General features: G+C 32.4%; 1 protein-coding gene across 2 annotated transcripts; it reads right to left on the reverse strand.

Moving 5' to 3' along the window:
• Window positions 1-781: 781 nt before the first annotated feature.
• Window positions 782-6084, reverse strand: LOC120083185 (E3 ubiquitin-protein ligase WAV3-like). Of its 2 annotated transcripts, none has more exons than XM_039038825.2 (2): window positions 5521-6084; window positions 782-3115 (listed from the first exon to the last, which is right to left on the reverse strand). In XM_039038825.2, exons 1-2 carry the CDS (start codon window positions 5752-5754, stop codon window positions 1178-1180), a joined length of 2172 nt encoding a protein of 723 aa, XP_038894753.1. In that variant the 5' UTR covers window positions 5755-6084; the 3' UTR covers window positions 782-1177. The 2 variants fall into 2 exon arrangements, with proteins under 2 accessions (XP_038894753.1, XP_090172604.1); XM_090316478.1 differs by lacking the exon at window positions 5521-6084 and adding an exon at window positions 3644-5432.
• Window positions 6085-11478: the final 5394 nt, after the last annotated feature.

Consider the following 11478-nt stretch of genomic DNA (forward strand, 5'->3'; position numbering starts at 1 on the left):
AAGTTTCAAAATGTTACATATTTAATCTTTAAATTTTGAGTTTTACTTCAATTTGGTCTCTATGATTCAAGATATATAATTTTAACCTCGAATATTCACTAAATACTCATTTTCAATTTTTAGTATTAATTATGTTGATATATTAAAAGTTATTAAAAGGATTATAATTAATTAAGTTATATTATATTTTATCACTTTTAAAATTAAATACAAATTTTCACTTCAAATTAATTAATAGAAATTGACGTCAATAATTGAAAGTGAGTATTTAATAGAAAATTGATTTTTAAAATGTAAAATATTAAAACCTAGAGACCAAATTAAAACAAAACTCAAATCTCATGGGTAAAATTATAACATTAAATTGAAATAAAACTCAAAACTTAAGAATCAAATATGTATTGAAAACATAAGGACCAAATAGAAACTATACCCAAAACTAAGGGACAAAAATGTATGTTTCCTATATTTTTTTCTTTTCTTTCAAAATATATTCATTTAGATCTTAAGAACCTTTTAGACATTTCATTTTTGTTCGCACTTTCAAATATTTTGTGTTTTGATCTCCAAACTTCCCTGAATTCTGTTATGATCAAATTTTTATATTTTGCAAAATAACTATTATGAAATCTATTTCAAAACTTGTTACCTTGGACTTGATACAAAATTATGTGATGTGATACTAGACTTCTCTCACTTTAGCAGTAAGAATATATAAATATAAATTAAAAAAATAGAAATGAACAAAACAATTCACTAAGTGGAAAGAGAAAAATAAAAGTTGTAAAAGAATTAGGAGTAGTATACCATAGTTAGTGAGAAACTCACAACAATTATCCCATAATTCACTTCTATACCTCCAACCAAAATCACACTTGAGTAAACCAATCTCCCCAAACAAGGCCTTTTAACAGTTGTTCACTACCTCCAAATTTAACATATTTCACCCCCCCAATTCTTATTCATTTACAACTTACAACAAGGAAGTATACCCACCAAAACTCCAGGTAAATATACACCCCCCCAACAAAACTCCAAATACCACCAAAAAAAAAAAAAAAAAAAAAAAAAAAAAAAAGAAAGGATGAATGGCAGCAGAAAAAGAAAAAAAAAAGAGCAAAAATGAAAATGTCTACAACAATGGCAAGCAGGATGAAGTTTTGGATAGTACCGTTGGTTACCGTTGACGAGTTCGAGCAGGAAACGTCATGGTAGGGCGGAGTGTTCTTTGGGGCCGTGGTGTTGGGTTCCCTAATAACATGGTTTGAGACCGTGTCAACATGTCTACCATTGATGGAGTTTGGTAAGCTTGCACAAGGCTTCCGTTGCGTGTTGAATCACCACGTGCAGTGGCTCGCTGCCATGAATGAGAGCTTAATCCTGATAGAACATACGCCCTTCCCGAAGCCTCGTAGATGCGTTGGTTTTCCATTCTTTCCTTCATCTCCTTCAGCTCAGCACAAAGTGCAGTGCACAAATGATCACCAGCTTGTCCTGAGATACTTTCTGATACTGCCTTATAACAGTTCTCCAAGACAGACACTGCATTGGCCAAATCACCACGTTCGGCCGCAACTCTAGCCTTGGCCATTGACTCCAAGGCAAGTACCCGATTGCATTGCCTGTCGACTTCTATTGATACAGATTGTTCTCCAATCACATTAGGCCTTCTTATCTTTACCTCTTCGATGTCTTCTAAAGTCACCATTTCATTCGTGATGGGCTTTCGGTAAGTACATTTGACATTGAGCAATGGCATCTCATCATTGGAACTATCAACTGGTACATTGATCGTCACCAAAAAGTCTCTTTCTTCTTCAGCATACAAATCTCCAACATCTATAGTGCCAATTCTTGAGCTTGCCATGATGTTCGATCGGTAATTTCCTGCTTTCAGTGAACTGAGCTGCAAACTAGGATGAACACACTCAATTCTAACCTGAAGCTGTTGCACAACAACACTCAAGAGCCCTCCAATGCATTGCGCAAATGCATCCTGGATTGTACCCTCTGCTTCTACAAAGGAAAACGTTCCCCCTGAAATCTCAGAGATAGAGTGCATTGCCGTAGCATCATGGTCAGTGCCGAAACCAAAAGAATGAACAGGTATCTGCAATTCTGTGTTGTTATTGCGATGGATTGATACCGGAAGAAGTGAACGATAGTCAGTTTCGGGATGTGAACTACCAATGCCAAAAGTATATGTATCCTGACCATCCGAAAGTAACATAATACTACAAACAGGATTCTTCCACTTTCGATCCAATAATACTTTGGTCCCTTTCTTTAAGCCATCAATGATGTTTGTTCCACCATTTGAAATCAAAGAATTAATAGCTTGTAATGCCTGTTGTCGTCCACTTTCGGTCATCCGACAGAGAGGAAAGAGGCGTCGTGCTGCAGAGGAGAAGGAAATTACTGAAAGCCGATCCGAGGGGCCTAGGTTCTGTATCACAAAACCCATTGCTCGTTTAAGCAAAGCAAGCTTAGTACCAGCCATGCTCCCACTGACATCAAGAACAGTAACAAGGTCAACTGGAGCACGAGAGCTTTGAGACGGAGTAAATGGGGATTGATTTTCACAAGAATGTTGCCTCTGATTTGTAAGACTAGCCTTGATATGCACTAATACAGTGAAATTATCATGAATTGCCGATCGAGCAACAGCTGAAACTTCAGGATATGTCTTAACCTCAATTGTTCCAATAGAACCATCAACAGCATCTACAACAGACGTTCCTCCATCAGGAATGCTAGACTGATGATCTAGGACTTCATCATCGTCAAACAGGCCTGGTTCCGGCTCATGAGATAGAGATGCTATCTGCCTAGGTGCATCAATCGGTGGGGGACGAACCCTTCTTAAAACAGTCATCCAGGAATCATCTCGTGACCAATCAATTTGATTGATTCTCATCATTCCATTTGGAAGCTCTGAAGCAGGGCTCTGGAAAGGAATCTCTTTCCATTTGGCCCTGCAAACCGGGCAAATTTGGTTTCCATGCTTAACATTTGAGGTTATGCAATGGAAATGAAATGAGTGGGAACACTCGGCGGTGAAGATAGCATGGCCTTTTCCCGGCTTCATAGCAGTCAGGCAAATCGCACATGTCCTCTGCAATTTGAAAATGATAAAAGGGTCAGAAAAAAAGAACCAAAACCTTCTACTTCATATAACACAAGCTACAGAACAGCATGTTTAAGATGCAGTTTCAGATGATAACATGAAAACATCGCTCAATATTTATCATTAAGCAGAACAGGACACTTTATAGCATCTCGGTGTTGCTGGAAGCACAAGAAATTCTTTTGTAATTACAGCTTCTCCATGATTCAATCCCAATTTGAAAGCTAATCAAATCCTTTTGTGAGGAAGGGTTCTCTCTTCCAGCTTGCCTGGCTGTGTCTTTTGGTAGTGGGCATAATATACCTCAAGTTTCTTATCCCCCCACCACAAACACACACACACACACACACACACACAAAAAGGGGAAAAAAAAAAAAAGAAAACATAAACAAAAAAGCATCACACTTCCATATACAAAAAGAAACTGATCCTGTACAAGGATAGGGGCTCTGGCAGTAGAGGTCAAGCGATTATGGGAGGATGGAAGTTTATTTAAAAGGGTGGAACGTCAGTTACCTAGAAGCTGAAGCATTTTGGGAGGGTCTATTAGCAGTGCAACGTGAATGGGCTGGGAATAATTCACCGCTCAAGGTTGACAGGTGCTTTGGAAGTGATTAATCTGCTAAGCAGAAAGGAAACTTCCCTTGCTGAGATTAACTTCATCATTGATGATTTTTTTTTTTTTTTTGGTTGGTAACTCCATTAATACTTTTTTTTGTCACGTCCTGAGAAAGGAGAACAAGTCGCTTTAGCAGCTTTGGCATCCTCTCAAAGTTGTTCTTTGATATGGAAAGATGTTTTTCCAGAGATTGTATTCTCTCTCTCATTCGTAATGAGGAGATTAAGGATATTAAGGATTAAAGAGTCTTAAGTTCTCAAAAAATAAATAAATAAACAAACAAGTCTACTCTCTCTTTGTGTATAGGCATGTTAAATTCAAGAAGCTGCATAAACTTTGAGTATCCAAGGTCAATAATAACATAGTTACTGAAATTTTCTTTATACGCACAAGTATTCTACCTTGAGCTAAAAGGTAAAACTTCCTACCCAATTCCTATCTCAAACCATTCACTTATACTTGGGCCCGATATCTTTAGCATATGCACAAAAGAAAAATGGAAAGGTCAATTTGCTTAAAAGCTAATTATCTGCAGGCACTTTTGGTATTAACTTTCGGTTTTTTCTTTTTGCCTCCAAAGGGTATTTTCAACTTACCTTTCCCCTTCCCCCATACTCGTGAGAGGGAAAGAAACCAATTTCAAACAGTATATGCGGTTTCTTTAATAAAAGCAAACAGAATATACATATTTCAAGAACTTTAGGGAAAAAATTACTCATCATTACCACTGTAAAACTCAACGGTAAATCTTCTAAGCAAAAGAAAAGGGGGAAAAAAGTCAATATTAGGTAATAGAGGATGACATGATGGAAACTAACAAACAGTCAACTGGGTAACTTTACAAAAGTTAGAATAGTTAAGCAACAAATAGAAGATATAAAACAAAAGAATGAAATAAAAAGAAGAGACGATATAAGTCCATTAAAAGAAGTGAAATTATGGGTTGCCACATAAAAATATTGTACTTTGAATTCTTTTTACTATTCACCTAAGTCTAGCTTATTATGGTGATTGGTGGAAGTCATACAAATGAGGGTGAGGTGGGTCCATTGGCTTTTCAAAAATCAACATTTGGGAGCAAAAGAGAAAAAGGCTCGTGGTGCTGACAGTGCAAACCACTTCTCTCTCTTCAGGGGAGGATTGAAAAGTAAAGGCAGAGAACAGAGTTACTTCACTAATAAGCCAAAGGCTTAATGGTCCTTGAAGGGACTACTCCACTTTACCATTCCCCACATAAATTCATGTAGTTGAAAGTAACATTACAACTCATCACATTGAAGCCACAAAGTAAAACAGATAAAAGTGGTACACAGAACAGTAGAACAGTGTTCTTCTTTCCCTTGTTATCTTTTCTGAGGCAATTGTTCATGAACAGAGAAGGATATTCCGATGATTTTTTTCTTTAACAAATATAATTAGTTTTCTTTCCACATAGTTCCCTTGGATTACTACTCATATCCAACAATCTTGAGAGCATAATATACTAAAATTTAACTCACCAAAAATCTAACAAAAACCCTCAAACAAATTTATTCACCAAATCCTTAACAAAAAAGCTACCAAGCTGGAAAAAAAAAAGAAAAAAGAAAAAAAGAAAACCAAGAAAGCTTCACAGCAGAAAACTCAACAAATAAAAATTCAAAAATCAAAGAAAAAAAAAAAAAAAAAAAAAAAAAAAAAAAAAAAAAAAGCTTTGCATCAGTACAAGCAAGAACAAGATAAACACTAGCAGAAAACCAAAAAAAACTAGCAAAATGGAGAAACCCCAACAAACCTTAGATGATCTGGTTGAGTATTTGGAGAGCCTGAGACTGGAAGACGACGGAGTGGGTGTCGCTGCCGGGCGGCAATCAGAGCTAAAACTAGCCGGAGAAAGCAAATTGGACGGCGCGGCGGCGTCGGAGAACCTAGAAGCCATGGAAGGCAAAGAATCATGGAGATTTCGAGGGCCATAGAGGCACATATTCAAGCCGAGAGCTACTTTCACCTTCTTCCAAGTAGAACCCATGTTTCAATTCAGATCTAAGGGCGAGAAAATCTAAGTAAATCCAAGTGGGTATGAAAGGAAATGAAAATTTTCAAGGACGGTGAGGCGAGAAGAGAGCATAGTGTGAAGAAAATTATGAAGGGGATAAGAGATTTTGATGAAGAAATGGAAATGGGTAGAGAGAATTGAAAATGCTTCAACTGGGAAAAGTCAAGACCACAGGAATTGGCAAATTGTGACAAAGAGGAGAGAGGGTTTTGAGAATTGACCTTTTTTTCGGTTTGATGGAGTTCACAATGGAGAAAAGTAGAGTTAGAGAGTTTCAGCACTGCTTTTTATATTAAATTTTAGTATATGGATAGAGCATTCATATTCATAATATATTATTCTAATTAAAGTTTCTATAACTTCTATATGTCACACATCCTATTGATTTCTATACATAATTTTCAAGTATATTTTTGTTAGTATAACATTTGTAATGATGAACCAAAACGAACATAGTTCAACTATATACAAATGTATTAACCATCAAGAACATTACAATTCGAATCCTCCTACTTCTGTTGTACTACAAAAATGGAGAGAATAATTTTTTGGTCATTAGGTCTGGCGTCTAGTTTCTATTTGGTCCCTAAATTTTTAAATATTATACATTTACTTAGTAAGTTTTGAGTTTGAATTCAATTGATTTCTTAGATTTGAATTTTGTTTCAACTTGATTCATAGGTTTCAAGATTTACGTTTGTAATTTAATTTTTTTTATTAAATATTTATTTTTAATTTATTATAAATTTTAGTATATGAGATAAAAGGGGAGAGAGGATTTTGAGATTTGAGCCTTTTTAGATTTATGGGGTTCACAAGGGAGAAATGTAATGGAGTTGGTGAGTTTAGCTCAACTTTATAAATTAGGTTAAATTATAAAAAATACCTTTGAACTTTGTTATATGTTTCAAAATTATTCTTATATTTTCAAAAGTTGTAATATTACACTCGAATTTTCATAAAAGTTTCAAAAATACCCTTAAAATGGAAATTTGTTAGAATTTGGATGGAATTTGAGATGTGAAATGGTGTAGTAGGTGACATATAATGAAAATTTGAATCATCACATCGTTTTAGGTCATTCTCACACAATTCCAAATCGCAATTTCTATTCGAAATTCTAAAAATTTTATATTCCAATAGTAGGTTTGAAACATTTATAAAAGTTCAGGGTAATATTACAACTTTTGAATGCATAGGGGTATTTTTAAAAACAAAAAGGAAAGTTCAAGATATATGTTATAATTTAGCCTATAAATTAAGACTATTATAAATTTAGTATGTGTAATAGATAGAGTATTTAAATTAATAATATTCTAATTAGTGTTTCTACGAGAGTTGTTTTCAAATATATGAAAATGAGCTAATGTATTTACATATATATAAAAAAATGTCACTGTCTACAAGTGACAGACACATCTATATGTCTATCACTGTCTATCACCACAATGATATTTTGCTATATTATAAATATTTTTAGCAATTACGTCCTTTAAAATAATTACTCTTTCTATATCTTCTATATGTTACCTATTCATTTATATAATTGATTTCATAGTTCTTTTTTAACTCTATCTGTCATTCTTTAATACAATAATTAAAGTGATACCAAAGCGAGCATAGCTTGTTCAACTGATGTATGGTGTGTTAATGATTGAGAGATCTACAGTTTGGATCTCCATACCGCTATTGTACAAAATTGCAATAACAATGAATTGAGTTCAACTAACATACACTTATACTGTCAACCTCGAGATTAGAGGTTTGATTCTCCCACCCTATATATTGTAGAAAATATATATATACAATAATGATAAATTAAACATCCGATTTGGAGTAACATGCATTTTTATTGGGCTAAATTCACTTTGACTATTTATGATGAATTTTTTGTAATTTATACTTTTAACAACCTTATAAACAAAGGGTGTAGAGATCATTTGTATCCACAATACACCAATTCAAAGTTAAATGAAATGACACATAGCTCTTTGTTTTTTTTGTTTTTTTTTTTCTCTTCATCTCTCTTATGTGCATTTATTGTTCTTCATGTGCCTTCATTTCATAATGTTTTATTAGCATGAATCTCTTTTTCATTTTTGTTGACCTAAATGTAGCATTTTATTTTTAGTTTTGTCATTTGTGGCATATGCCTTTTTTACGTTTCGATAGTACATGACTTGCTAGAGTATTTTTCAATAAGTATATTAGCTAAGAATTATATCTTTGGTTATCTTTGAAGAAAAATTGATATGAACTTATTTTACTATTATAAATCAAATATTATTATTTTTTTTAAAAAATCAAATATTATGTAGTTGATAATTTTCATATGCAAGTTATATTTTTTACCCACGTAAAGATTGACCTCAAACATGTTACTCATTTACATTACACGAATGTAATATCATAACAATTTACGAAGAAAACAAATAATAATTATTTACTCAAATCATGCTGATATTCTAGTGATTCATGAGACTAGTCGATAATATGTATAGGTAAAATAAATTAATCGACATGTTCATGAAACACGTGACTTATCTTGTAATAAAGATATTTATCCAACAACATTATACAAAAACAATATATTATGTACTATTCAAATCAAAGAAGCATATATTTAAGAAGATAGGATGAAATATATCACATTAAAACTCTTCTGCACTCATGACGCCATGTATTTTCAAGTGTAGTTTTGTTCTTTTGAGATTAATTTAGATTTAATTGGATCAATAAGAATTGTTGTTTGAAGTCTAATTTGAGTAAATTAGATGTAATTGGATTAAGCTAAGTTAATTAAAAAAAATAAATTTTTGGATGGAAGTGTTACTGCAGTGTGATTGGCTGATACTATCATAAGACTACAATGTGGTTGGCTGATTTTATTACAGGCAAAACTCGAGCAACATGTTGTGCAATATGTCAAAGACATTGTCATACACATCGTTACATGTCTGGCAGCAGATTCTGCAGAATATCTTTTACATATAGGTGGTTTGCAGATTTTCGTATCTGTCTTCCTTATTTTCTTGCAGAGAATATTTATTAACTCAAAAAAATAAGTTCTCACAGCTAGTTTTATTTATATCTATTGTTGAGAATTTTGGTTCGACGGGTGTTGTAGAACTCGGGGGAGATTAATTTGATATTGTATTTAGGGAGAGCCTAAATACGTTGAAGATGATGAAAACTCATATTTAGGGGAGTCTAAATATGATGAATGTGAGAGGATTTCACTCTTAGGGGGAGCCTAAGTATGTTGTACTAGGGGATCTCATACAAAACTTGAAAAAGCATTATTGTGGAAGTGATCGAAGCTCAAACTTAGGGGAACCTAAGTTGAAACTGAAGAGGAAGCTATATCTGAGTCACTGAAGAGGAAGTCTATTAGATAAGTAATGTACTTGCAATTGCTAAACTCTTTATAGTGAAGTTTCGTTCTATCGGACACCCTGCCTCCTAGACGTAGGTGTTTTTGCACCAAACTAGGTAACCAATCTCTGTGTTGTTATTCTTCTGTTTGCTTTTATGTTGCCCCCTTTCATACATATTGTTTGTGACATCTTGCTTGACATTGTACTCTGTGTTAGATCCATCCTCTATTTTTCTAGAACATTCTTATTTTAAGTTTCAAATTCATAATTTTGGGAAATTAATATATTTTTGTATCTTAGTTCAAATTTGGGAAGCCAGATTCTATCTCCAAAGTTTTTCCTAAGAATTTATCCAACATTTTCAGAATTTAATTATAGTTATTTAAGTGCGTTTTGGAAAGCCCTAACTTGTAACTCACTCTCATACGTGTGTCACTTTCACGTACATATCGATTTCTTTACATGTGAATATTTTTCATATTTCTACATTTACGTAGGTTCGACATCAACATAAGAGATGAATCGATATTTTCATTATATCATAGAAAAGTTTACAAAACAAGAAACAAATTAACAAAATATCACTAATGTAAATATACTATAAATGATTGACATGTTAACTTATTTAAACAAATCAATGTTTATTTCTAATTTAAATTTATTTTATAATTTTTTCAAAAATATTTATCAAACATCAACATTTTATCGATATTTTTATTGATATTTCTATCAAATTAAGACCCTATTATTTTCATTGATATCAGTATTTGAAACCTGGGATAGCATTTGGGCAAAATAATGTGTTAGATGATATAAGATTAAATTCGTCTTCATCCATTAGTTTAGACTTTTGGGTCAATCCGTGATTTAAGATGTTATAAGAGTAGATGGTCCAGAGAGGTCATGTGTTCAAGTTCGAGTGAGACTTTTAGATGATATAAGAGATAAAAGAGAAAGTCACGAGTTTCATGGTTCAAATTCCCCTACCCCAATTAAGGGGACTAAATTGAGACGTTAATCTATAACACTGTTAAAACTTGGTAGCATTACTAGTAAGCTCGGATAAGCATCCCTGTCACGGATGTCTTGCAGTGTTGCATCTAGCGTTGAACAACATTGCATCATGGGAGCATTTTGGTCTTTTTTTTATGCTTCTTGAGCCTAATTGCTCCATTTGGAACGTCTCAATGATCTCTTAAGCTCAATTTCTTGCATTATATTATATATAAACATCAAATACCAAAGAACTAACCTAATTTAGGACAGAAAATATAGCCCTTTCTAGGAGCTATCATCGTGTCTCCCGTTTTTCTAATTTTTTTATGCAATTTAGGGGAACATATAAGTGCAACCTTGATAGAAAATAAATATACACATCTTCTTTTGAGAGGAAAAAAAAAACCCTAATTTCAAATTCTAGAATATTTTTAGAATTAAAAGAAACTTGGTTTTGTTTTTGTTTCTTTGATGAAAGAAGAAACCTTTGGAGCCAGAGGAAGAGATTATTTACCAACTCAAGAATATGGAGAGATCATAACAGGAATGATCTAAATAATTTATTTTGTGTAATTTGCAGACTAAACGGAAAAATGTAAATTAAATTTATTTTCACTCATCATTTTAAGATTTTAGATCAATCAATGATTTAATATGATATCAAAGTTAGATGATATAATATTAAAATTACTTTCACCATCGACTTAAATTTTTCGGTCAATCAGTATTTTAATAAATCATTAACAAGGTGTCATGCACTTTTCTCATAACTTTCTTCATATATTTCAAAAATTAATTTAAACTTTTATTTTGTCTAATTTTAAATTATATATACTTTATAGGACATTATTCATAGGAACAATAATTCATTTCTCTTTTTTTTTTTTTTTTTTTTTTTTTGACAATATATCTCTATCTTACTCAAATAAATATAACTCACCTCTTTCAATTTTCTAAAATTTGATTTAATTTTGTTTACACTACCTTTCTCCTTTCATTCAAAGCAAAACAATTCTATTTTGATTTTGATGATCTGCAAATTAGAAACTCTACCAATCAATATGCAACTCTTCTTTCTAATATATGTATATATGGGCAAGAAGATAAATATTTTAACCAAATAGGATAGTTGCATTTTTTTTTTATTCAAATAGGATAATATTGATATTTAGCATTAAAAAAATTATATTTCCTAAATAACAAATTATCTATTTATTATTCAATTTCAACCACATAATCATGTATGAACTTGATTGAAGTTTGACTACTTAGCCATAAAATCGAAAATGTTAAAATATCAAAGATTGAATTAAAAATTAGGAAT

Source organism: Benincasa hispida, chromosome 8, assembly GCF_027475165.1.
Source record: "Benincasa hispida cultivar pf3 chromosome 8, pf3_genome.v1.1, whole genome shotgun sequence".
Taxonomy (NCBI): Eukaryota; Viridiplantae; Streptophyta; class Magnoliopsida; order Cucurbitales; family Cucurbitaceae; genus Benincasa; species Benincasa hispida.

What these genes read in the sequence shown, in the direction of transcription:
- LOC120083185 (XM_039038825.2), bottom strand. Translation starts at nt 5,754, where the DNA reads ATGGGTTCTACTTGGAAGAAGGTGAAAGTAGCTCTCGGCTTGAATATG. An exon ending in ACTCAACCAGATCATCTAAG is followed by an intron (nt 3,116 to 5,520) that starts GTTTGTTGGGGT and finishes TTCAAATTGCAG; the next exon opens with AGGACATGTGCGATTTGCCT.